Below are 27,570 nucleotides of genomic sequence, written 5' to 3'. Positions count from 1 at the left end.
CCTTTGCATTAAGGTGTAATTCTAGAGAGAGTAATTCTAGAGTAGGGTTAGAGATAGTTAAAGTTATAATCTGTGCAATGTGGAGGCTGAACTAGTTCCTACCTCAGCCTGAAATAGTAAGCTAAATTCCTCCTCTCAGTTCATTTACAGGTGTCTGTTAAGCATTTTAAAGTGAATGTTCAAAGTTAGCCAGTCTCCCCTAAAGCTTTCTTTTTTTTCCACTTTGATTGCAAACACACTTTGCCATGTGCTCAGATTGAGATAAGCATTAGAGGTGGACTCAGTGGTCCTTGTGGGTCCCTTCCAACTTAGAATATTCTCTGAAGTTTTCTGTGTTGCTATTTGAGTGTGGAGAATTCACTTCTCAGTGCAATGTGAATTTTGGTGAGCATTGTGATTGAATGACAACAGTCTGTGATTTAAATCATAAAATAATTGTGGGGATGTAGGTACAGGGAAGAATCTCTGTGAAACATCGTAACTCGATTATTCTTGGGGAAAAAATATCACTTTCAAACCTCCCCGCTAAATTTCTAAATTCAGAGCATTTGTGAGGGCTTCCTTTTCCCACTGCAGCACTCGGCAGGGATTGTGTAGGAACCTGACTTATTATAGGGTATGTTTATTTATTATAATTTTTATATACTTTCAGATAGCAAATGGTTTGGTGCAAACTACTGGCTGGCCGAGTGTCGTTACATGTATTGGCAACTGGTTTGGAAAAGGAAGGTAAATCATATGTTATCCAGACTTTTGGAAGTACAGATCAATACATTCTGGGCTGTAATACAGCCAATTTAAATATGTTTTTCTGCTTCTGTGTTTTTGGGGGATGAAAAAGCAGTTAAGTAGAACTTTGAGAGGAGCTTCCTTTGTTACACTAATTAGTTTGTATATGGGTTTGAAATGTTCTCCCTCATGTCAAACCAATGTTCTCTGGTAGCTCTTTAGTCTGACACTTAATTTTTCAGCTGAAATATTTCGGAATTGAATTAGAATAATCCTTGCAAATATTAACAGTCTAAAACTACTTTCAGTACAGGCTGTTATTATGCCATTTTTCTGTGGAATTTCCCATGTTTTCACTTGTGTTTCAAAACAGTTGTCAGGGTGTAACTGTAATAAGTATCTGTCTAATATCCTTTTTTCTAACACACTTACATAAACTTAAAAATTCAATTTAAAAAGGAAAAATACATATGGCAGCTGATTTAACCTTTCTTTTTATCACTTTTCTTTAAATCATTTATTTGGGGTTTTTATCTTAATCCTGCACAGAGGTCACTTCTCTAATGTTTATTTTGTCATACCACCATACAGTAGTTTTCCATAAATTTTGCAAGAGCTGCATGGTAAATCCACTGGCTCTGATAATGGTTGGTGGATGTAGCACATAATAATGCTACTGTAGTACCATCCTTTCTAGATAAATACCATAAAAGAGCATTATGGTCTGTCAGTTCCAGAGAAGGATATACAACAGTTAAATATATGCTTTCTATATAAAATCACAGCATAGTTGTGAAAATGTAGGTTCAGGTGGTTTTCTGTAGTCCCTGCAGCCTTTTAGGTGAATGTTACAAAATGCAGAGAATAACTGTCATACAGTGCTGAACAAAATTGATGAGTCTGCAAAATAAATACATTTATTCAGGTTTGGCTTTGCACAAAAGCAACAGCCTTTACTTTTAGGAGGCCACAGAGTGGACTGGTGGGTAGGGCTCTTCTTTGAATGTCAGTGTTCTGGTTCTTGTTCTCATTTTTCCACAAATTCCATGAAAATGTGGGCAGACCTGTTAGATCTTTAGCCCAAGGAAAAGACTGGGCCTTGTTCAAGTTAGGTTGCTCCACATAAACTGCTGAGGACAAGGCGGTTTTCCCATGTGGAAGAACAAGGAAGGGGAAAAAAAAAACCCTGCTGTCATGACTTCAGTAGGATTTTTGTGGTTTACATTAGCTGAGCTGCAGCTAATCTGGGATTTCCAGGCAGACAGAAGCCTGATGTGAGTGTTAGCCAAGCTTGCACAGGTGTCATCTTCTGCTAGTGCCCAACAAGTCCAGAATGTGACCAGAAAATACTGAATTTGCTCCACATATCCCGTACAGGTTGTTTTCTTCTGCATGATAAGTCTGCTGTGTCCTGAAAGCATCAGATTATCAGAGCAATGTGTTTGCAGGAGGATTTTCATTCCCAAAAGCATCAGACTTCGTGTCCACATGCTACACAACATCTGCATACTTGTTTAAATCAAAAAAACTCTATCTAGAAACATGCAAGCCCTAATGGTGTCTTTAAAAGCCATTAAATGCAGGATGAGTTCTGTGATGCACAGAGAAGTATTTTACAACACTTTTATTAGTATTTAGATGCCTTGAAATTGCCAGATGGAGACTGTAGCATAAAGAAATGATCAGTTAAAGAACCATAAGACTGCAAATATTGAAATATTTCAGTAACAGCACAGATGAACAGCTATTTTTGATACACTTCTCTCAATCCAGTAATGCTTGTAATAAGAAAAGTTTGTGGGTTGTTGTTTGTTTTTGGTTTTTTTGGTTTTTTAATGCAGGAGAGGTTTGATCATGGGAATCTGGAATTCACACACTTCAGTGGGAAATATCTTGGGATCCTTAATTGCTGCTTACTGGGTGTCCACGTGCTGGGGTCTCTCCTTCGTGGTGCCCGGAGTCGTCGTTGCTGTGATGGGGATTGTTTGCTTCCTGTTTCTCATTGAACGTGAGTGCTTCAGAGGGACAGAACCATGGGGGGCTCTCCTTATGGGTGAGGAACACCAGCTGCTTAAGAATGATTTAGGTTGGAAAAGACCACTAGGATCAAATCCAGCTTTTGATCAATCACCACCTTGTTAGCCGGACCAGAGCCTGAGTGGCATGTCCAGTTGTTCCTTGAATACCTCCAGGGATGGGGACTCCACTGCCTCCATGGGCAGCCCCTTCTGATGCCTGACAACCCTTCCATGAAGAAATTCTTCCTGATGTCCAACTTGACCCTCCCCTGGCACAGCTTGAGGCCGTTTCCTCTCATCCTGTCCCTTGTTCCCTGGGAGCAAAGCCTGACCCCCTCCCTGGTTCCACCCTCCTGTCAGGAGGTTGCAGAGAGCAAGAGGGTCCCCCTGAGCCTCCTTTTCTCCAGGCTGAGCTCTCCCACCTCCCTCAGCTGCTCCTCATGGCTTATTCTCCAGGCCCTTCCCCAGCTCTGTTGCCCAGAATGACTCCAGCACACTTCAGAATTGAGTCCACCACCCTGTTATTAGTTCCCAGTCTTGATAAATTGTTCAAGTGTATCTTAGCAGAACGTCCCACCTGGCTGCAGTGTATGTTCTGTGCTACCATTCAACCCATGCCATCCATCTTCTGTGCTGTGAAATACAGAAGTCAGCTGGTAGAGCAGGTTGTGACCCTTTAAATTAGAAGTTAAAGAAGAATGCCCCATCTTGTCCCTATGAAGACTCAGAGATATGAATGCTTATTTTATACTATAACTGTCCTATCTCAGAAAGTAGAGAGTTCTGCAGAGATAACTAGAATTCTGTAAAGAAGGGGACTGCCAAAATAGCCCTTGTTATTTGTACTGTTGGTTTGTTGTCAGTAAATAACGCTGTTTGAAAGTGTTTTAAGGGGCTTCTTTTCAGTGTTAACTGTATGTGGTGTTGTATTTCAGATCCTAAGGATGTAAGTTGCTCCTGCACACCATCCAGTGTAAGTGAATGCTTTTTCTGTTTTGATTTTTGCCTCTTAATACACATTTATTAGGATAGTTCTGGAAATCAGTCCGTGTGGCCCTGTTGTACCAGGCTGTTATAACTGATCCTGTTCTTGAGGGAATGATTTGTCTGTGCTTCACTGATAAACCAGAACCTTATTTTCTCTCAAAGCAAGTGAATCAAGAGGTGAATTAATTTGTTTTAAATAAAGTTTTGGAATAGATGATCTTATGATAGTAAAACAGGAAAAAGTGTCCATGTCTTTTTTTTTTTTTTTCTTGAGTTTTCTTTCTTTCCTCTGGTCTTCATGGGCATCTTCATGGCATTTTGTTCCATCTCCTGCTGTTGCCTCCCTTGCTTAGGTATGGCATAGTGAGATTGCTGCCAACTGTATCCTGGGAAGGGTCTCACTGGGAACCCTGTGTGAGGCTTTGCAGAAAGAGCAAACAGCCCTTCTGCTGACACAGGGTCAAGGAAGCATCCCAAGGGCTTGGGATGGGTGGTGGGATGTTCCCTTGGATAGAGAAAGAGACAGTAGGAGCACATGGGTAGGGAAAAGCAAGGGATGGATATAAAGCTGAATTGAAGGGATTGGAGCAGTCAGTCAGTTTGTGACAGTGAGTTTAGCCGTGATATAATGTGGCATTTATTTGTCTAAAACTCAAATTAATGAAGAAATGTGAAAAGGAGAGAGAAAAAAATCTGTGCTAAGTTGTATGAATCATATGACAGATGGATGCTTTAGTTTTTGTGGCATCCCAGAATAATTTAGATTGAATCAGGACCTCTGAACATTGTAGAAGCCTACAAGAAGGATGGAAGAGAGACTATTTACAAGAGCATGTAGTAACAGAACAAGGAGGAATGGTTTTAAACTGGAAGAGAGTAGATTTAGATTAGATATTGGGAAGAAATTCTTCCCTGTGAGGGTTATGAGACCCTGGCACAGGTTGCCCAGAGAAGTTGTGGATGCCCCATCCCTGAAAGTGTTCAAGGCCAAGTTGGATGGGGCTCTGAGCAACCTGGGATAGTGGAAGGTGTCCGTGCCCATGGCAGGGGGTTGGAACTGGATGATCTTTGTTCCCTTCCAACCCAGGCCATTCTGTGATCCCGTGATCCTATCCTCTGCTCACAGCAGGTCTAAATTTGACATAGGATCAAATTGCTTAGGGCTGGCCTGCTAAAATTTGAAATTCTTGAGGATGGAGATGCTGTTTCTATGTCAATGTTTGGGAGTTTTTAGAATGCATTGATCCCATGCTTCACTGGCATCAAGGGGATCTTGCATGAGAGCTTATACTTCAAGGGCTTAAATTTTGTCAAGATTGTGAACTTCACTGGGTTGTAAATACACTGCCACACACAAGTTGTGTAACACATGTTGCTGTATCACGAGGGAAGATGTGACTCTCCTGACACGGTGGTTTGAAAGTCCACATCAGAGATTGACCTCTTAAGACGTTGTTGAAGCGGGATTGAAATGTGTGTGTGCAAATGTCTTAAGCTTTTTTTGGGTTGCTGAACGTTGTATGTATGTTTTTTGTGTGCCATTGTGGCAGCAAAACTCATAACTATTTAAATTGTTTCTAAAAGGAAAGCTTTCTCTTCCAAGTGCCTACTATAAGATGGTTCAAACACTAGAAGTAGGTTGTAGGTGGTTAAGCTCTGTTACCAAGATATTTGCTCAGTGCTTTTGAAACAAAAGTTCACAGGATGTTTTATGTGCTCAAAATTAAGTGTTCTAGGAAGTCGTGTCAATGGCAGAAAGATGTGCCTTGGAAATATTTAATTAAAATGAGAAGATGATTGTTTCTTTTCTTGCCTCACGTAGCTGTGACCCAAGAAGAGGGAGGCAGTCGAAATAGAATGAGAGAAAAATAAAAAGCAAGGGAAGGGAACAAAAAAGAGAGCATTAGGAAGACCAGCTGTGCATAACTTCTCATAACAGAATATCGTTCATAGCCAAGTTTTGTTTAGGAGTGTATTTAGAAGTTCATCTTGTTTCGTGTTCCCTAAGGCTCTGGTATGTGTTTGTCTCTACTGTAACCACAACCTAGAGCAGCTCTTGCCCCAGCCTTCTTTTCCTTTGGCTTCCAGGAACCTGTGGGCAATCTGGTCTGCTGTGTTTTCACCTGTTTCTTTGAAAGAATAGTAGGGATGATTGGCAGAGAAGGTCATAGGGTTTCCCAGGTCTGAGAGCAAATCAGGGCTGTTGGGGGAAATGTCAGAGGGAAGGTCCCAAGGGAATCCCAGATGGAAATTATCTATACATGTGAACTATACCTTTTATTTTCAAGTCTCACAAGTAGGTTGTACAGGGATGATTGCTGGTTTTTTACCACCCCCCTCCAATATTTTCAGATTTATTTTTTTTTTACATTTAAAATGCTCTTGAATAGTAACTGAAGGTAATGCTTTTAGTCTGTTATCTCTTCTTTACCAGATAATGGTTTCTCTTCCTCATATGAAGTACTCCTGATAAATCTTCTGAATACTTTCAGTGGTCTGGGCAACTCCTGTTCTTAGTTTGTTACTGTGAGATAAGGTGGGATCACAGTATGTTCTCTATTTTTTATTTAACTCTCTTTCATTTCTCAAAGGTAACTTCTGTCAAGTATGAGAGTATTTTAAGTGACTCTCATTGCCTCCTGTTAGGAGTGTCTTTTTTTTTTGTCCTTAGCTTTTATGGAGTTCAGGAGCACCTAGAGCCTCCTATTTACAGAATTTGCTGTTAAGCCTCATGGAAGTAAATGTTTGTCATTTGTTTCAAATACACTTTGGCTGGAAAGCACAACTAGAGAGCTCTGCACAGTATATTGCTCATATGTCTCAAGGAGCTGGTATGGAAAATTTTGACATTGAATATCTGTTTGGGGTGATATTTCTAACAAAAAATTAGCATTTTAGGAGCTTTCCCCCCCTTCTATTCACCACTTTTTCCCTCAGTCCCAGAAAAGGACTAGTATTTGGCCTCATCTTCTTTAGGGCACCAGCAGGATCCCTGCTGTAGGAACAGTCTTATTGCATGGGATGCATTTGACCTTCAGTTTTCCTGGAAACCTTGCCCTCCAGAGCTAAAGGCATCACTTCTTCCTTCCCTGTTCCCGTTTCACATCTGGAAATCTTGTGGGAGGTTTATAAAAATACTTCCCCACCTGCCTTGGACCCTTTTCAGGTTAAGATTCACCACTGTCTTGGGAAACTGTATCCTATTTGAACTGCTCAAATACTTCTCTTCAGACCTGTGTGGTCTGCAAGGATTCCACATCCTTAGTGAATGGATTTAGCTCACAGCTTCTGTTCACTGCAGGAGGGTGGTTTTAGAAATTAGGGAAATTAATAAGGTCAGAGTAGAAGTTCACAATCTGCTCCAAATGCAGGTGTGCTAATGACAGTGTCTGACTGTAAAGAAAACTGATTGCTAATTGAAGGAAGGTTCATGTAGTAAAAGACTGTGTTAATACTGGGAACAGAGTATTTCAACTGTGTTGTACAAGGGTTGGAATTTGTCAGGCATAAAATGCTTGCTGACCTTTTTTTGCTTGGTCATTTCAGTGTCAACCTGAACAACGTTTGTGTTTTTGCAAATGGTTAGAAATCTTTTTTTTTTTTTTTTTGAGACACTAAAGAATCATTCACTCTTGTTCTTCTCATCAGGCTGCAGTAGGTAATTTTGGACAGATGCCTTGGTTAGGTGCAGGCAGCTCTGCTGGCTGGTGCTAAAAACCAAACCTCATTGTGGAAAAATGAGGCCAGTTAAATTTAAGCACCACTAAAATAAATGCTGAGATTGAGGGGAGGATTTTAGTGTAGATTTATATTAGGATCCAGCGATCAGGTTCCTCTCTGTGTGATATCACTATCCTGGATGAATTTGGTCTACTGTTTATTTGCAACATGATCGTGAGCCCAGTATTTCTACCGAGTTTGTAGTGGTGAGTAATCTGATTTCATTGAGTTGTCCAAAATCACAGAAGGCAAGGCAGGCACAGAGCCCTGAATGTGTGGTTCTTATTCTTTATCCACTGGTTTCCTGGGCTGTGCTTCATTTGCTTGTATTCATCTTGGCTCTGATTTATCAATCTGAAATTTGTTTCCAAGTAAACACTTGAGTGCAATGAAGGGCTTTTAAATCCCCACATTGGAGGCTTAATCTTTGACTTTCTGAATGGCTGTAGCTGTGACAAATGAAAGTGAGAAGCCAGTGTGATTTATTCAGCATTGGTGCACTTCCATCATGAAAGTTAAAGAGGAGGTTTAACAGCATTTGGGTAATGTGGTGATTTAGAACTGGTTTTATTGCTTCTCATTTTCTCCCTGGAGTTTTTTTTCCCCCCATAGTTACATAGTGTTCATTCAGACCTGTCTTAATGCTCTAGGAACTTCCTTTTTCTTGACTTTGCATTCCCAGGAAACTTAACTCTCTTAAACTCCCGTTGCAAAGTACTTGTGCACTTAAGAATTACCATGGTGCAATTATTATCTTCTGAAAAGGAGAAATAAGTCCAAGTATTAAATGTGCAGCCTCTCAGTCTAGTCCTTTTCCCCAGGCGTTTTCCCCTTACCACAGTAAATCTTACTTTTTGACAGTCAAATGAAAAAGCCATTCATTCTTCCTGTGCTGAGCTGCTGATTAAAGATGTAGATGACTTCTCTCTAGATAATGGGTTTTCTTCCCTGTGGATCATTGTAGATCACATTTTTGACAAGAGCCAGATTTTTCTGTAAGATAAAATTTAAAAATCTGTTTTATCAGACCCTTAGGGGCTTGAGTGTTGTTGATTTATTTTGAGAAATTCATGCCCAAGACTGCTGCTGCCTCAGCTCTGTATTGAGCAGCAGAAATACTTCAGTTTATCCTCAAGAGTTTTTTGCCTTCTTAGAAGGATTTGAGTGATGAATGGCAGTTTGCCTAAGGAGTACTGCATTACATATCCTTGTATTTTTGTTGGGGAAGAATAACCCAGTGATTAATTTGGAATTAGAATGTTCAGGGAGGATATGCATTCTTTTTTCATTCGTGATGGTGAGCTCAAGGGGTTGGGGTGCGTTATTTGGGGCAGAGTTTGTGGTGGTTTTTATTGTTTTGTTTTGGGTTTTTTGGTTGGGTTTCTTTAATGTGGCATCAAGTGTGTGATTAGAAACTTAAAAATCATCTCACACCTGAGGTGTGCACAATGCTTCTCTTGGTCTTAGCAATAGGTTGTCCATACCTGGCTGCAAATCTACTTTAAAGTTGTATATTTAGTTGAGCAGACAAACCTCAATGTCCCTGGTAAACCTTTTTAGACCAAAGATCACAGAATTGTTTTCCATGGAGTGCAATTTTGTTGTGAACTGTTACACTGATGCATTTGTTGATAAATAAGTATAAAAAGCAGGGCCATCTAGTACCTAAAATGTAGCTTTATTGCCTTGATTTTTCTGCTGGACGTGCTGGAGCTGCTCAGGCTCTTCATTAACACTCCTGTCCACACGTCCATTTCTGGGTTAAAAGAATATAATGCTGCAGAATATAATGTATAGGGATAAACTTTAATCTTAAAGGGATAGGAAAGTGAAGAACCAAGGTTTTCCTGAAACAAATCAACTCCTGTGGTTGCTGCTGGGATCATCTGCTTATGAGAAAAAACTGTAATGTCAGTAAGTTCAGTGGAGAAAAAAGCAGCCAAAGATGTTAAGAATGGCATGACTGTGCTCTGAAGTCAGTGTGCTGCTTCTATCTAAAACCAGCATGAAATTAGCCTCCAGATAAATTTGTGATTGCATTTTATGTACGTTGCCATAGGTCTGCTTAAGAACTTTGAGAACTCAAAATGCACAGTCATTAAATTAAAGATGTTCCGTTTGGGGTTATGCTTATGTTACAATGCACAAAAACTTGTTGCAGAGAAATGGTTGACACTAATGTCATCTTTCAAAAAACAAGCAACAGAGGTATGGAGTTGTTTTGTTTTGTTTTTCAGAGTTCTAAGACCTTCCTGAATGGTACATCTCGGTGCAGAATCCAGATGCTGACCTTAAATGCTAAGGAAAATGGCAAACTTCAGGTAAAATATAATATACTGTTGTAAAATAGCGTAGAAGGCCTCCTAAGGCTCATGTGGAACATTTACAGTAGATTTACTGTTGGTGAAGATTGCTCCTTCTTTTATGATGCTGAAATCTCCTTCCATCTTCATACACAAATGTAATTTCAGACGAGGGAACTAAGCATTACCTGACATAAATACTGCTCATTTCCTGACATAAATGCTGCTGACAGAGCTGAATGAGATGGCATGCTCACTCAGTTGGTCTTTTCTTGTAATCTTGACACAATTCCAGCAACGCACTGGAATCTCTCAAAAATATTTCGGAGATAACCCACTTGAAATATTTGAACTTAACGTGTATCATGTTTGTCCTGTCCTTGCAGTCTCACTTATCTCCCTTTTGAATGCAGCAGTTTTATGTACTTCCAAGATTATACATGGAGAAGGATATTTCTGAAAATGAGCAATTATTCAGAAAAATCTTGCTTAAAACTTGCAACCTTAAGTGCTAGTAGTTCTCAGCAGACACTGAATTTTGGACTTGCCGGTTCATGAGGAAAAAGATATTTTATCTTGTGATGGACATGAACTGAAAATTTCCGTTTGAAATTTTGTATTTGTATTCAGTACACTTGGCATTGTATCCTGAGAGGATAACTTTTTTTTTCCAACTTCTTTCAGACTTTTCCAGGAAAATAGAAACTTCCTGTTCCATTCATCCTTTGCCCATAGAATAATAATGAGTATTCACAGGGTACAATAATCAGTGCTGGTAAAAAGGTTTTGAAATTTTTGCTGAGGCAACACTTCACTCATCATTTTGATCAGCTCAGCTTCAACTCCCTCTGTACTGAGGTCTTCATTTTCATTTCCAGCTGCTTAAGAACAGTCTCCAGCCCAGAAACCATTTGTCAGGATTATTTCCCAACCAGCTGGAAGATAAGGGGAGAGATATAAGAATATCAGCAGGTGACTATATTTTAGCTCTGTCATCATGGCTTAGAATCATGGTTGAGAATGGTTTGTGTTGGAAGGGACCTTGAAGATCATCTCATTCCAACCCCCTGCCATGGGCAGGGACACCTTCCACTAGACCAGGTTGCTCAGAGCCCCTTCCAGCCTGGCCTTGGACACTTGCAGGGATGAGACAGCCACAGCTTCTCTGAGCAACCTCTTCTAGTGCCTCACCACTCTCACAGGGGCAAATTTCTTCTGCAAATTCCCACTTGCTGGCAGCCTTGGCAATGTTCTCCCCCCGTCCTCTCTCCACGCTGCCAGCTGGGTTATACGCTTGTAATGCGGAGTCTTAACGAGGTTTAAAAAGAAATGAATAAAAGAATTAAAAATCCTTGTTTGTCACTCTTTGGGACTTCCTGATTTTTCTGCCAGTGACAGAAGAACATCTTTTTCCTGTCAGAAGCAGAGCTGAACATCTTTCCTTTTCACAGCGGTTGTGTTGCAGTTGTGTGGAGCTGATTCTCACAGTCAGCTTTTGAGCCTGTACAAACAGCAGATGTTTTGCATTTATGAGTTGGTCTCCAAGCACACTAGAATGGCAGCTTTTACTGAGTTTTTATTGACCTCTGCAATTACTGTAAAAAGAAAGCAAATACTCAGGATCTGCAGTGATTGAAAGCAGAATGTGTTTTTGGCTGCGTGATCTGAATACCTCTGTGCATTCATTGCTGCTGATGTTAGGTTGGCCTCTTAAAAATTACACAAAATTGAGGGATAATGAATCCTTCCCCAGAGATCAAAAGTGTGCCATATGCCTAATCATGCTCTATGACAAGCTGGCAAGGCTGTACAATGTTAACTCTGCCAAGCACACACTGCTGGTTTTATTTATCATTTAGTTATTTGCAGCATAAAAATCCCATATTGTCGACAGAAGTTTCCAGCATGAGTTAAATAAGTTTTTTTGGACTTTAGTCACTTCTGCTTCAATATTTAACCCACTCTTTCAAAACAGATTTAGAGCTACTTGTCTAAGAAATGAGCAGCATTGCCTCAGACAACGCTGGCTAAGTTTGCTGTGCAGACTGTGCACTTAGACACTTACCTGGAAGTGTCTTCCAGTGAATCCAGGGGGAGCTTCACTGCTTAAGCCCTTCTTTTTCTCCTCTCTCTCTCTCTCTCATTTTTTTTAAGTGTTAATAGCTGATGGATTGAATTGCTAAATCCAAAATTCAGTTGCTAAATGACTAAATTAAAATAGTTCAAGTTTTGAAGTTGCTCCGGTAATTCAGAAGATAAATACTGATGATGATGATGATGGAGTGACTCGTGCCATGAACAGTTTACAGTGCCATGTCAAAGCTCCCCAGATGTTTTTGCTGTCTTCCACTTAATACTTCATCAGGGTACAGGGTATATCCTGTATCCTATCTACAAATCATGTAGAGAATTTCGAATGCTGCACGGTGGCTTCTAAAATTATGCTAAGTGTCTGGGCTCAGGTGTGCAGATGGTTCCTTAGTGCCTTCTCCTAAATGATGTTCTTTAAAAACAGAACTTATTTAGAAACACAGAGTGTAAAATAGCAGAATTGAATTTTTCCAACACTTTTTTTTTCTCCTTTCTTCCTCCATCAACTTGCCAAATGTTAACCAGAAAGTTTTAATCTTTGTAATAAATACTGGAAATCGAATGGCCTGTTGTTTTATCCTTCCTAACCAACAGTGAGATATATATTTGAGGCTTAATTCTTCACTGAGGCTTTATTCAAATGCTGAAGAATTAGGAGGAAGAAGACAGTATGTAGAATACATAGCTAGGAAAAGTGCACAGCCAGGTAAAGCTTCTCAGTGAGCAGGTGAAAGTGAGGATAGCTACATGCCATCCTTTTTCTGAGTTGGAAAAGAGGTACTGAGGGCTATTTATACCTGAAATTTCTTTTTCCTGTGTACAGCTGTAAGATGTAAATTTCCAGTTCTATTCTGAGTTTGTTTCAGTGTGGTGGATGGATAAAAATAACATATACCCTCATGGCTACAGTGGGATGGCTTGTTCTTGTTGAGTGGTAACTTGCTCCACAAGTATTCTTAGCAGCCAGTGGAATTCTTGGGATAAAATTCTTTCTAGTGCTAAAAAAGGACTCAGAATTCACAACTTAGGTAATGCTGGTACATTCTAGGCTTTTATAATTTGGGAATTGCAATGCTCAAATGAAACAGAGGTGAAAAAATAAGCGATTTCTTAACATAAAACACCCAATTTCCATAATTCAATTGGAAAGATGGCTTGTATTTAAATCAGTGAATAAGATGGTGTTGCAGAGTCTGAAAAATGGGCTTAATATTTGCACAGAAAGAAGATAATACATGCTTTATATGGAAATGTGTTGTAGTATTCAGTAGATTGTCAGCTTTTATTAGACCACATTTATGTAGTGGGGTAAGGGACGCCTGGAAACTGTTTTATTCCACCAAATGTACTCTAATATGTGAAATTGTTCCACAATAGAAGAGAAACATGATTCCATAATAGAGTGTATGCACTCAAACATAAACAACTAGAATTATTTCACCTGATATTCTGTATATACTCTCTTTGTATCTACTCTGCGTATTGAAATCAAGGTATTTTTAAAAGCTGTAACTTTCAGTGATAAAATATATACTTGTTTTTTTAAATTATTTTGGAATTACTTGATTTCTTTGTACACACATTCCGATTCTTTGTTCTTTTCTCTCTCATGTGGTTGCTGGGGGAAACAGCAGGATCCAGAGATGCAGCACTTACTTACTGACAGTGAAAACAGCAGCGTGTCCCTGAACTCCAGCACTGTGGTCAGTGGGGAAGGAAGACATGGGACATCAGCAATCAGCTTCCTTGGGGCCTTGAGAATACCTGTGAGTACTTGTGCTGTTCCTCTAAGAATTAAGTTTTGCCTCAGGATTCATGTTTCTGTGAAGATCTGGATGGAGTGGTAGAGGATATATTAACTTTGCATCACAGTCTTGGAATGCTGAGGGCTTTGGGTTTGTCTAGTTTGGAGGAAAGGAGGCAGAGAGGCAAACTCATTGCTCCCTACAGCTTCCTGAGGAGGGAGGTGGAGAGGGAGGTGCTGATCTCTCTCTGTTAGTGTTTGGCATTTGGACAATGCCTTTATTAATGTGCTTTAACTTCTGTCAGCCCTGAAGTGGTCTTGATGGCAGTTGGACTTGATGGCTGCTGTAGGTCAACTGAAATAGTCTATTCTAAAGTCTCTTCTAAAAGTTTACTGATCTGTCTTAATGACATGTGGGTGCTAAGGATGGAATAACAGACTGAATCTATAAGCACTTCTTGTCAGAACTGCCTTCCATGGCTTCCCTTTTTACGTTCTTCAGCATTGTTTTTAAAAGCTTTAATTTTATAATCTGTTGTAAGAGAAGTTTCAAACAGCCCGAACGTTTGGGCAGCTGGTAAAGGAAAAGAAGTTTCCTTTAGGCCAGAACTTGTCATACTTGATTGTCCTCTCAGACAGAAGCCTAAAAGCTTCAGTGGGATGCAGAAAAATTATTATTTGCAAATTAATTTGGACCATATATAAAAAGTAGGGGAGGAAATACCCAGTACTCAGCCACTGTATTCCTGGATGTTCTCATCCTTTCCAGTCTGGTCCTCAACTGTTTTTTCCTGTGGTAAAGTGGAAGTAATGGGTAGAAAGATTGCTGCTGCTGCCACCTGGAATCTCAGAGCCTCTGTGGTATTTTTACTGCCTGCTGATGGGAAGGGTCACAGCTCTGTGTGGAGTAGGGCCAGCTCTGTGTGTATGCTATTCCTGAGATTAACTGCAGCCCTCCATACCAGGGGTTTCAGAAATCTGTTTTCAAACAAGAAGTTATCAGATGGTGAGGGGAATAAAGGTAGGTTAATTTGGCAGTTTAGTTGCAGCTCTGTGCAGCAAGTACACTTTTATGTTCCCAGCAGGAAAGAGGATGGAGCAAGTCAGTGTCTAAAATATGTCATTGCCCTGTGTGCTCTTGCCACATACTGATTTGAACTGTGTCACACTGGCTTCGTGGCTTTTTACAAAGAGCTGAACAATAGGGAGGAAATCTTGTGCCCATCTGAAGGAAGGATCTAAAAAGCACAAAAAGATGCCAGTTGCTCTGGAATACACTCCAAACCCACTATAATGCTGTATAACAACTCTTTACACAAGGAAAATAAGTGATGCAAGTGTCCCAAACAGTATCAAATCAAATCCTTCGCCTTCATTTTAGTGTTCTCTCTTCAGGTTATTCTGTACCATTTTAGTGTTTTCAGTCAATTCAGTACAATTGAAAAAAAAAGAGAGAAAAAAATACAAGTAAAATACCACAGTCTGCTCTTTGTGCTCTCAGGGGAAGAATGCTTCTTGAGAATTCTCGAGAGAAAAAGAAAAGCCTAAATGCTTCTTAGGAACCATTTTCATAATGGCTTTTGAAAGTAAATAGCTCTGTCAAGATACTAACTTCCTATTTTCTTTATTCTTTCAGGGAGTTGTAGAGTTCTCCCTTTGTCTTCTGTTTGCAAAGTTAGTGAGCTACACTTTCCTCTTCTGGCTTCCCCTCTATATCACAAGTGTAGGTAAGTATCACAGTAAAGGGATACAGAATTATGACTACAAAGTATCTGGGAATACAAGCTTGAAATAAATAAGAAAATAAACATTACTGCTTCTGAAAGAGGCTTTCTCTGCTGCAGTAGCAGGAGTGTTGTAAGTCACCAGCTAACATATTTCTCAGGTTTATGAATTCAGTATTACAAGAGGGCATTTTCAAAAGAAACAAACAAAAGAATCTGACATCATCAACAATTCCAGGTATAAATGCTGTGTCTTTGGCTTTTGCAAACAAATCAAAAAGGCTTATTTTCTAAAAGTGCTTTTCATTATTGGAGTGTCTTATTCAAATCTGTACAAAACAATATTTATCTGTTTCAGTACTGCTGGTTTGTTTTTTTGTACTTTAGAGTGCAGAGAAAGGAGTTCTCCCTAACCAGAGAAATTCATGTTCTTGTGAGCCATGATGGGACCTTTAAACCCCCAGAACAGAAAAGATGTGCTGGGCAAGTATGGCAGGAACAATCAGCAGAGAGAGGCAGGTTGAACACCCTGTGAAAGCACCAAGTGCTGCAAATCCTGTAGCTGAAACCTCTTATATGTGGACCAAAGCCAGTGCTTCTGCAGGACTGGGTACCTTGAGAGCATTGGGCTTTTAGGAGAAAGGTTAATGATGTTTACCTTGGTACTGTTGTATGTGTTGTGGCGGATGTTGGTGAGGTTATGGTGGTGCCCCTGACCCTTCTGCCTTAGCACATACTGCTCAGTAAATTGTATTGCAGAGGCTTCAAAAAAAAAGGTGGATTTTGGAAATTCAGCTCCTTTGGAAACTTCACACTTAATAGGACTGGGTTGCCCAACTTCCTGATGTACTTTTGGGAATCTGACCCCGTTAGCAAATCAGTAGATACATTAGGTTAAATATAAGTATGTGCACAGTGGTCTTCAGTGCCCCTGGCAAACTGTGGAGTTGAAGAAGTCCCTGTGTCTTTGCAGTCCCCTGGAACTGCACAGTGCAAGTTGTGCCAAGCTATAATTTAGTGATGGATATTACAGGTCATATGGTGGAGGCCTCCAGGATGAGGCTCTGTAAGTGATCCAAATCTACACTAATCATGCTTTTAGAGCACAGAGCCTCATTTGTGAGTGTTTGTTCCTGTTTATGTGGTTATTCACAAACAGGAAACTTGTTAGGCCAGACTTCAGCATGGATACAGTCCAAGCACTGTTGAGGGCCACCAACACAACTGAGCTCTTGGGTGACATCAAGATCAGAGGCAGCCTGGGCTGCAGTGATGATTTACTGGTGGAGTTCACAGTCCTGAGGGATCTGAGTCAGGCAAAGAGTAAAGTCAGGGCTATGAGTTTTAGGAAAGCAAACTCCAGCTGCTCAAGGAGCTGATCAATAGAACCCCCTGGGAAACTGCCCTCAGGGACGAGCAGAACAGAGCTGGCAGATCTTGGAGAATGTTTTCCATAGAGCACAAGAGCTCCTGATCCTCAGGTGTAAGAAATCAGGAAGAGAAGGCAAGAGACCATTGTGGCTGAGCTGAGACTTGTTGGTCAAACTACAGGGCAAGGAGGAAATGCACATGTGGGCAGTGGAAGGCAGGGCAGGTATCCTGAGCAGAGTCTGAGGACACTGCCCAGTTTTGTAGGGATGAGGTCAGGGAGGCTGAGGTGCAGCTGGAGCTGAACTTGGCAAGGCACTCAAAGAGTAGCAAGAAGGGTTTCTACAGGTATGTGACCCAAAAAAGAAAGGTCAAAATAAGTGTACATCCCCCTCCACCCCCTCCTCATGAGCAAGACTGACGAACTGGTGACAGTGGATGAGGAGAAGGCTCAGAGAGGTGCTGGTGGATGAGAGGCTGGACATGAGCCAGCCATGTGCACTGGCAGCCCAGAAACCACCTGTGTCCTGGGCTGTATCAAAACCAGTGTGGGCAGCAGGGTGAGGATCCTGCCCCTCTGCTCTCATGAGACCCCACCTGCAGAGCTACCTCCAGCTCTGGGGTCCCCAGCTCAGGAAGGACATGGAGCTGTTGGAGCGAGTCCAGAGGAGGCACCAAGAGGGATGGAGCAGCTCTGCTGTGAATACAGGCTGAAAGAGTTGGGGTTGTTCAGCCTGGAGAAGAGAGTGCTGTGGGGAGACCTTATTGCTGCCTTCCAGTACTTAAAGAAGCACTGAATAAGTACTTCTTACAAGAAAGATGGACCAGCATTTTAGCAGGGCCTATTGCAATAGGACGAAGGGTAATGATTTTAAACTAGAAGAAGGTAGATTTGGACTAAATATAAAGAAGAAGTTTTTTACAATGAGAGTGGTAAAGCACTGGAACAGGTTGTCCAGAAAGGTGGTGGATGCCCCATTCCTGGAAACATTCAAGATCAGGTCAGAAACAACCTGATCCAGCTGAAGATGTCCTTGCTCATTGCAGGGGTTTGGACTGGATGACCCTTAAAGGTCTCTTCTAACCCATATCATTCTATAATTCCCTGACTATAAAAGTAGTAAAATGTCTCTTACAGTGAGTGTAATTGCATTGAAAAGACTATGTTGCTGAATATCCACTTAGATATATTTCTCTTGCACAATGTCACCTTGTGGCAGCTTATTCCTGTGAATAAACAGCATTGCTGTAAGATGCCTTTGCCCTGACATGACAAGACTGTGGTGAGATTTCTGTCTTTTGTAGTCTAGAAATGACACAAATGTTTTGCTTCCCTCACTAGAGCATCTTGATGCCAAAAGAGCTGGGGACCTTTCTACACTGTTTGATGTGGGTGGAATCTTTGGTAAGTTTTAATACTCATATTTCACCCTTATTCACACCAGTTCAGGGGAAAACTCTGGTACACACAGATTACATATATTATTATATAGTCTTTGTGTTTTGTGTCCACTGAAGAAGAGTGGCAGTAAAGGTGCTGAGCTGAGAGCTGTGTTGGGTAGGAAAATATCTTCAGAGCCAATTATATTGTCCAGTACAAATTGTAATAGTCAAATATTATGGAATAATAGCTCCATCAGCTCTTGCTCATGACTCTGGGTCGTACAACCTATCAAAATATCTTCCTTTTGCCACTCTAACAAAACAAATTGTATGTTGTGTATTTTCTGTGGGCACAGAGATGATTTGCCACAGGTGTTTTGTTTTTTTTTAAATTATGACTGCATGTGATAAAATTGGGAGATTGTCATAATAATAAGGATGAGGCTATTCCTTTCTAATTTGTGAGGTGACCACTGAATAATTAAATTTCGATGCCAGTGTAGACTGTACAGCTCACAATAAAACAAATATCATCATCCTGAAACTTGGTTGACTTAGCACACACATCCATCCCCTGTCCACCTCCCCCACTTCCCTTATGGAAATAAGCCTTGTATCAGTCCATTGGAAAATAATGCTCATGACAGAGAAGTTTCCCTGGATCAAGAGCTGAGTAGACCCTGGTAGTTCAAGATGTTGGTGTCCAGGTGTGTTGCAGTTTCTGTTCCAGTCTTGTGCTGGGTGTGACTTCTGCCATTTTTCGCTGCTTCTTTCATCCCAGAGAGCAAATAGCCAGAGTCAGTAGTACCTTAGAGATGTGGCTGATGTCTTTCAGCAGCATCTGATTCTGCTGTGAACACAAGCTTAACAACCTGCCAGTGCAGCTTGGACCTCTGGCATTTATATTTAAATTCAAGTAGGATGTGAGCACTTTGTAGATGAGCAGCTGGGAAGGGAGAGACAGGCCCAGGATGACATTGAGGAATCTGGAGAATCCAGAGACCTTCCTTTCCTTCTTCCTGTACCAAGTTCCCTTTGTATAATTTTGGCAGCTCCTTCTCTCAGGCCTTGCAGCCCCCTCCAGCCACGCACTCCCATTAGTGCAATGTGTACAGTTGTTGGCAAACACAACAAGTAGGGAAAATTAAAGAGCTTGGATTGACTACCTGGAGAGAAAACCACATATTTCATTTGCCCCAAGATACAGAATAGCTCATTTCCTGTGGTCAAAGTGTGACAAAGGCATCAAACTTGAGAACTTGAAGGAGTTAAGAGACCAGTAGGTAGCTGGGCACAGCTGGATTCCAGAACACCAGCACTGGGGCCACGACCTGCCAAAAAGGCTTTTTGCCTTGGATGTTCGGTTGGAATAAACAATTAAGAAGAATAGTCTGCTTCTGTTATCTTCAAGTCATAACTGGTTGGGTTAGTGAGGATTTTGCTGTGTGAATTATGTTGTCAGGCTCACATGCTGTGCTGCTGTGTATAACTGTAGAGTAAAAGCCATTGGGTTGTGTTGCATTGAGTATAACTGATGTCTTTTGTGTAAAACAAGCACTGAGTGTTTTCCTCACACACCTGTGTGTTCTTCCAGGTGGAATTTTGGCAGGTCTCATTTCAGACAGGCTGGAGAAGAGGGCATCAACCTGTGGGATGATGTTATTGCTCGCAGCACCCACGGTAAGAGATTGCCCCTCTCAGCTGTGGCTGAGACTGTGACAGCATTCCTGGGACAGTCCTGCAGGCAGCATCTTCTAACTTGGATATAAAGAGTTCAGGACAGATTAAAAACTGGCATGGAAAGTTGAGCCAGGAATAGACATTTGGGTCTGCCTTTACTAAGCAAGCAAATAAGTTTAATGTGTTGTTTGTCACAGATTATTTGGAATCTTTCACTGTGTTGTGAAAGTAGATGTGTAGTTCTTAGCCAGAATTTTACCTGCTCAGAGGCTAAAATTTCTGTGCTGTAGCTGTTGGAAAACTGGCAGTCATACACAGGAGATGCATTTTTCTTTTATTCTTTTGTGAGCACTGTTCTGTGCTGTGTTGAAGGTGCAGTTGGAGAGTTTAAAACTGAGTGGTCTCATAACACAGCCCTTCCTTCTGACAGGACATACTGGGGAATAGGATCATACCCCTTTTCTCCCTCCTGTATCCAATCAAACAATCATTCTGCTGTGGTCTAAAAGGATTTAGTCAAAAACCTGGAACTAGCTTTCATGTAATACCAGCTAAGATATTTTGTAGTTAACATGGGGAAAATAGGGAGCCTGGGATTAGTCTTTGTGTTGATATTCAGAATGCTTATTTTTCTGGCTTCACAGTTGTACATGTTCTCTACAGTCAGTAAAATGGGACTTGAGGCTACTGTGGGTGAGTATTTTTAAATTATTCTGCCTAGCATTCTGTGAACTTTTAATTTATGTTCCTTTGATGCTCTTTCCTTTTTATTTTATCTTTTCCCTTAGAGGAGGAAGTTTGGAAGCAAGTTCCTTAAACTTGATCTTGCAGGCTTTTTACAGGGTAAAGGGAGGAGGTAGGAAGCGAGTAAAGGTTGGCATGAGAACAGTGATTTAGTTCATATAATTAAGTCTTTCTGGAGCTTGTTGGGTCAGTGCAGGCTTTTTATTATATTCCCTATACCAAATGTCAGAGGTGTTTAAAGAGTACTTGTAGTACTTTTGACAGCAGTATTTACTTGTGTAGGCTGAATTCACTTGTGGTTTTCTATCTCTTACCTCAAAGCAGAAATTAAAACACAAGTACAGACAGTAGTGTCTCCCCTGCCTAAAGGCCTCAGTCAGTTTTAGGATCCCGTGGTACTGTACAAGCAGAAAAGGGGCTTATGGGTGTATACTGTGAGTAACCCTGCTCTTACAGTCAGTTTGGTCAAATTGTCCCCTTTTTCTGACCTACCAGGATCAATAAAGGCCCTGGGAAGTGCTTTTCGTCTCAGCCCCGTCTTCTGTTATGTTTGAGAATTCACACCATGAAATAAAGCATTTTGAAGAGAGGGAGGAATATATGTTGGTTTTCTTTCTTTCCCAATTCTGTAATGGGGTCAGGGAAGCCAAAGATGGATTAAACCATTTGGGAACCATAGGCTGTGATGTCTCCTGTTAACAGTCTTTCAGGCAACTCAGATTTTCCACTTTTTTAACTTTCTACAGTGATGCTGCTAATCAGTGGTGCCCTGGTGAATGGCCCTTATGCCCTGATCACCACTGCTGTCTCTGCTGACTTGGTGAGTTTGGCTTCCACTCCGTTTCCCTGTAGCAGTTTGGCCTCCAGAGAGAACCCTTTGACTTCTGCAGGATCAGCAGGGAAGGGGCTGCATTGTCCCAGAGCAAAGGAGCTGGATAGTCAGTGCTGAACTCCCACTGAGGTTGTTTTAGTTTGTGTGTTAGTGTGAAGGAGTGCCATGCTTGTGAGAGGCCTCTAAATTATTCTTGACCACTAACAAGGCAGCAAATCTTGTAGATGACAGCCCAACATTAACATGAAGGTTGCATGCAAAACCAGGCCACTGTACAGGTGCCTTCTCCCTTTTTATATTTCATATCTTTAAATGAGGGGAGGAGCTGTACCTGTGTGAGAGATGAGCTGGTGACTTAATTCCTATCAGGGAAGAAAGCTATACCTGCCACAGACCTTTACAAAAGTAGAAGTATATAAAAATAAAAATTCAGGATTCACATGGTGCCCTCAGCCCTGCAGTTACTCAGGCTGCCAGCACTTCAGGTGGATCAGGTCACAGATGCCATGTGAAAACATCAACCCCGCTGCTGTTCATTGGGGAGACTTTGGAAGGTGCTGGTTCCTTAAGGCACCAAGCAAGAAGCAGAAGTCCTCTAACAAATGTGCTAAATACAGGAAAAGGAGCAGGGCAGAAATCTCTGGAGCTCTGTCGTTGGGCTTGGAGGTCTTGGCAAGACCAGGGTGGCCACAGTGCATTGCCCATTTCATCCTTGCTGAAGGGGCTGCTGGCTGGAAGGTCGGGCCTGACTCTGCTGGATATTTAAGCCATCTTCACAACATGTATCTGATGTGGAGGGGTGTGAGCTGGATGATGTTGCAAGGACTTTCTTCAGAGTTCAGCTTAGGAGGGCCTAAGCCATCTTTGTCACTTCAGGGTACCCACAAAAGCCTGAAAGGGAACGCAAGAGCCTTGTCCACGGTGACGGCGATCATCGATGGAACTGGATCTGTAGGTAAGCCAGAGCTGAGGATCACCTGCCCTGGCTGGGATAGGTTAAAACTAAGGATCTTTGACAAACTGGGCTCTCACCTCAGCTCACATTTTGCCAGGACTCAGAACAACTTTGAAAATGGGCAATGGCACAGAGTTGGCCTGAAACCTCTAGTGGTCCCACACCTGAGGGTGGGAGGAAGAGGGTTTTAGACTGATGCTGGGCACAGACAGCAACAGTAGATGCCACTGGGTTGTTTCTAGGATCAGGGATATTTTATTCATGCCCTCTGCACTGGTATGTGGAAGGGAAAATTGAGTAACATTCAGCTTAACACTAGATGATCATTTTGTTGAGCCAAGGGCAGACATTTATCACACATGTAGCCTTCCAGCTTCCCTGGGTTAGGTTTCCCTTTGGCTTGCATCTGTACCAGTAGTGTTTTGCACTTTCTGGGACCTTTTAATACATAAGGTAATACTGAGTTAACTAGAATCTTAGAACATGCTGAATTGGAAGGGACCCATCAGGATCATGGAGTCCAACTCCTGGCGCCCCAAAAATCCCACCATGTGCCTGAAAGCATTGTCCAAACACTTCTTGAACTCCGTCAGGCTCAGTGCTATGACCACTTCCCTAGGGAGCCTGTTCCAGTGCCCAGTCACCCTCTGGGGGGAAAAAACATTTCCTGATACCTAACCTAAACTAGGTGGAAAAATTGTTACTCTGAGTAACTGTATTTCAATATAGTACATCTTGTATTGCACAGCTTGACAACACCAATACTGTATTTTAGGTGCAGCTTTGGGGCCTCTCTTGGCTGGTCTTATTTCCCCATCTGGTTGGAACAACGTGTTTTACATGCTCATGGTGGCAGACGCATGTGCCTTGCTAGTAAGTCTACAAATATTATTTAGTGGCTGTGTATTCCCTCTGTGCAAAACTATCCCAAAATGCAAGTTTTCCCTTTGCAATTTCAATACTCCGTCTTCTGTGAAACGTCCATTGTGTAGGAAACTTTCAATTAAAGAGCAAATCTGCTCGTTTTGAAATTCTCATCTAATTTTAATCAAAAGTGGAGACTTAGATCTGATGCAGTTCCTGAGCAACAGGAATTAACAGCTGTTAATTGCTGGCTGAGCAGCTTCCAGCAGGCTTAGTTGTAAATAAACTTTCATATCCAGACCTAGAAGTTGACTCAGATTCCTCTCACGGCAGAAGGACTTCTGTTTTCTTGAAAGGAGGTTGAGCAAAGCGGTAACAAACGTTCTCCTGCGTTGCTGTATCCCCAAAATCACCGCGATAATGAAGCTGTTGAAAGTTAATGCATCACGTTTTCCAGATGGGCCCTAAGACTGCTGTATTAGGTTGGATGAAAAACTGGCATCCTAACTTTTGACAGTAACCAGGAGCAGATGTTTAGGGGAAAGGAGCGGAGCACGCACGCGGTGGTGGCTTGGTTCAAAGCACATCCATTTTCCCTTTTTTCCCTCCTGAAATCCTGTGTGCTTGAGAGAAAGATCTGAACAGGGCTTTGGGTTGGGTTTTTCTCGTTTCTGACTCGCTCTGCTCTGCTTTTAAAGACCAAGGCAAGCACAAAAAGAGGCAAGGCAAGTCTTGGTGTACCTTCGAAGTCAGTCTTGCTGCACCCACCTGTAGGTCACGTTCTTGTGTGTTCCAGAGATTCCCCTGGCAGGTGTCTGTACCTGCTTTGTTCTCCCCCAGACCAGAATCATGCTGTGAACTACCTCAGAGGTGTCCTGAAGTGTCACCTGCTTCTCCTCTCCTTTGAAATCCTGGGTGGATGTGCTCTTGAAAGGGCAGGGTGACTGTGAAACACTCCCAGGAGCTGATGCTGAGAGTGTCAGACTGTTCCTTCCTGACATGAGAAAGTCTTGCTTTGAGTTACAGTTGAGGCTTTTTTTTTTTTTTTCTAAATTCCAGTTAACCCCAAAAATTTTAAATTTCACATTTAGGATGTGAAATCTCTGGAAATCCAGTAAATAGATTAGGCAAGTTAATAGCTGATGTATTTTGCCATATTGGTAGTCAGCAGTGTGATAAATCCCGGTTCGTGCTGTTTTCAGTATTAGGTATTTCATGCTGCAGAGTGAGGTTTTGGAGCTTATTGTACTTCTCCCAAGTAGACCTAAAGCTCTGTTGTTTTTGTTTGTTTTTTTTTCTTTTATAGTTATTGATTAAAACCAAGTGAAAATAAAAAAACCCACCAGGTTTCTTTGCAGAATCAATTAAAACACTACATTTCTTTGCAAAATCGATTAAAACACCTTTGCAAAGCTCTGTTCTTGAGAGGTTTGACCCAGCTGTTGTAATAAATCCTCTTGTTCTGGTTTTACTGTCCTTTCCACTACAGCATAAAGTGTTCAAATGTTATTTCTTCAAGGGAGCCTAGAGGGGCTTTAGTCTCTTACGTGGTGTTCAGTTCTGTCATTCTTGGCCACTTCTGTACCTCTAAAATGTTAGGTTTAACTTCTTAAAACACTAATACTTAGAATAGTGAAGAAACTTCTATTTTATAACAGTGAGAGTCTGAGGATAATGTAGCCTGAAACAGTGAGGAACCCTGAACGTTCTATTTCTGTCTTTCAAGTACGTGAGAATCACCAATTTTAATCACTTTGCTGGTACTATCTTAGTAGTCCTTTTAAAGTGCACTTGAAATTCCTCATCCAGCACAGACACACCAACTTGGCTCATCTTGACTAATTGTGTGATTAAAGCTTTTCACACACAGAGTTGTTTTTCCAAATAACAGTTAAAATACTTGTATGCTCCAAAATTTCTATCTGCCATGTTTTCTTGAAGTCTTGGGTTCCCTCTGCTGGTTTCTTTACATGTTTGCCAGAAAAGCATTCTGGTTTTTTTTATGAAAAAATTGATCTCTTAGTTGCAGAAAGGAAATTACTTTCCTCTTGGCTATTCATTGTGAAAACTCCTCCTCCAAACATTGACTGAGCATCTGTAAATCTTTGAATTTTTTAAATTTATTTTTTTTTAAACTGAGTTAAGCATTACAGGGTAATATTTCAAATGAGAAACTCTTCAAGTAACAGTGAACATCTTATCCTGAAATAAGTTTCTTAGCTTATTTGTTTGTCTGTTTATAGATACTAACACAGATGCTGTGATTGTTTTTGCAGCTCTTACTCCGTCTTATTCAGAAGGAGCTTCAGTGTGATGCAGATCACACTCTGTAAGTGCTATGTATTGCTGTTGCTTGTTAATAATGGTTTAAAACATGTTGCTGATCCTTTCATATATAATCATCAAGGTTGGGAAAGACCTCCAAGATCATCAAGTCCAACCTTTGCCTCGTAATGCATAACCTAGACTGAAAATGTTACAGTTTATGTATGTCCATTTATGTCTGGGTTAATTTTGCTTCAAAAGAATAATCCCAGTTTCATGTTTTCAAATCATGAACAGTTTTCTTCAGAACATCTTTTAAAAATATCTGAAAACACACTTCTGTCACAGTCTCTTGGTTATGGTGTATTTTTTCCTGGGTTTCATCCTGCAGGTGGGGAATAAACCCCTCTATTCCTTGGTCTGTGTTTAATAATAGTTTCAAATGCACATTTTTCCAAAAGGTCCCCTTAAAGAAAAGGGTGACTCTGAATTTACAGTGGTTTGAATGGAGGGGGGAAAAAAAATCCACTGAATCAGTGGGGTTATGCCTGCAGGTGCAAAATCCAAATTGAGCCCCTTATTTGCAGTTTTGGAGAAGTAAAATGGAAAGAGAATAGAAAACACATGGCAGGGGATGGATCGTGGACTTTGGAGTTGGTGACTGTTATGTCTCACACCTTAACCTTTCCTGCCTGGTTTGTTCTTTCCCAGGTTTAAGGAGCATTGAGCTACAAGAGCGGAGCTGGAATAAGGACTGTGCCAGTGGTCAGAGCTCTTCCCTGAAATCCAGACTTCATGGGATGTATTATTCTGTATTTAAGAGATTCTGTTTGGTGAAGAACCTTGCACCATTACTGGAAGCAATGTGAGAAATGCAGCTGGTAACTCCCTGAAGCTCTTTATTTTTGCACATGAGTAAGTACCTCAGGATGGCAACTATTCATCAGACGAAGAGATGGGAACTTTGGGAAGGTTTTAGCAGCACGCCTCAACTGAGCCAAAGAGAAATACCAAGTGCCTTTTTTGTTTCTTTTGATAGGATGTTTTTAATTAAACTTATGAACTGTGTTTTTTGCCAAAAATCAAGGCGAAACTGGAGCAGAAGGAAGTTGAAATTGTACCAGCCTGGCAGTGGCTGTCCCAGTGTCAGTGAGCGAAGTGTGTGTTTCTTATGTCATCTTGTGTACATTGAGGGCATCTCTTTATAGAGGACAATATCAGCTGGTTATTAAGTTGTGCTGCTATTAGTATTTTGAAGCTGCTCAGACAGTAGCCACCCACTGTATTATTAGTTTTTAACTACAGTACTACTTCCCAAGGACAACATCCAGCCTTTTGGTAGGCAGTGGAATGGAATTTACTCTTGCCATGTACTGCAGTTAGCAGTTTTCACAGAATCTCTGGATGAGTGTTAGTCCTCAGTTAGGATTGTGCAAAAAAAAAACCAAAAAGGAGTCCTAAGCAACAAAAAGCAGCTTATGAGTCAGAATTTCCAGTGGAGGCTCTAATGATTTTCAGGGCATTATAAACTGACTGTGCAAACGTCACAGAATTGTCTGCCAGGCTGGGCTGAAATGAGAGGTGGTTTCTTGTGAACTATGAGCTGTCCTTTTTCTTACAGCACTTGTGGCTTGAGCAGATGAGCTGCCTCAGTGCCCACTTGCCACAGGGATCTCTGTTGGATACTCGTGATTTCAGTGCTGGGGTGCACACGTGGAAGTTGCAGATCAGGGCCTTAATATCCAGACATCTCTCTCAAGTGGCTCATTTCCAGTGGCTCTGAATTTCAGATTTGGAGCCGAAATATCAGAAAAATTACCTGTGTGGGCAGTAGTTTGTAAGAGTTTAGTGTCTTCAGAACATATAATTTCTTTGTACAGCTGCTTTGCAAACAGATGTTTCTGTGATTCTTTTCTTTTTTAAGATGTATAAAGTGAAAAGAAATCCTTTTTGTATGAGGTGTTTATACTTAAATCACAAAGGCTAGATAATTTAAACCATGTGTTGTCCTTAACTGTATTTATTAAAGCTCTAGGAATATGTCTTGTCCTGAACTATGCTCTTAAGTTCTGTGAAACAATGCAGCAGTCTTTACACTTGATTAACAGAACACTCTAAAACAGTCCTGCAGAAATGTCTTATCAGCTGCTGGTGTTGTGTTCC

General features: G+C 41.1%; 1 protein-coding gene across 6 annotated transcripts in view; it reads left to right on the top strand.

Annotated features, from left to right (window-relative positions):
- Positions 1–26,858, top strand: part of SLC37A1 (solute carrier family 37 member 1) — a 37,372-nt gene extending 10,514 nt beyond the window's left edge. For 4 of the 6 annotated variants that reach the window (XM_064647005.1, XM_064647002.1, XM_064647004.1 and 1 more), the window contains 14 exons: positions 653–729; positions 2,571–2,737; positions 3,683–3,720; positions 9,692–9,775; positions 13,480–13,614; positions 15,229–15,319; positions 18,027–18,089; positions 19,662–19,747; positions 20,392–20,440; positions 21,238–21,311; positions 22,200–22,278; positions 23,054–23,151; positions 25,419–25,471; positions 26,119–26,858. In XM_064647005.1, coding sequence (XP_064503075.1) covers positions 653–729; positions 2,571–2,737; positions 3,683–3,720; positions 9,692–9,775; positions 13,480–13,614; positions 15,229–15,319; positions 18,027–18,089; positions 19,662–19,747; positions 20,392–20,440; positions 21,238–21,311; positions 22,200–22,278; positions 23,054–23,151; positions 25,419–25,471; positions 26,119–26,134 — 1,110 coding nt within the window. In that variant the 3' untranslated portion in view covers positions 26,135–26,858. The remainder of the gene's footprint in view (positions 1–652; positions 730–2,570; positions 2,738–3,682; positions 3,721–9,691; positions 9,776–13,479; positions 13,615–15,228; positions 15,320–18,026; positions 18,090–19,661; positions 19,748–20,391; positions 20,441–21,237; positions 21,312–22,199; positions 22,279–23,053; positions 23,152–25,418; positions 25,472–26,118) is intronic. The other 2 variants (XM_064647006.1, XM_064647008.1) reach the window with 2 other exon arrangements.
- The last annotated feature ends 712 nt before the right edge of the window (positions 26,859–27,570 follow it).

This window comes from Pseudopipra pipra, chromosome 2 (genome assembly GCF_036250125.1).
Source record: "Pseudopipra pipra isolate bDixPip1 chromosome 2, bDixPip1.hap1, whole genome shotgun sequence".
Taxonomy (NCBI): Eukaryota; Metazoa; Chordata; class Aves; order Passeriformes; family Pipridae; genus Pseudopipra; species Pseudopipra pipra.
The sequence above is the reverse complement of the archived record's forward strand: the minus strand, read 5'-3'. Positions and strand labels throughout refer to the sequence as shown.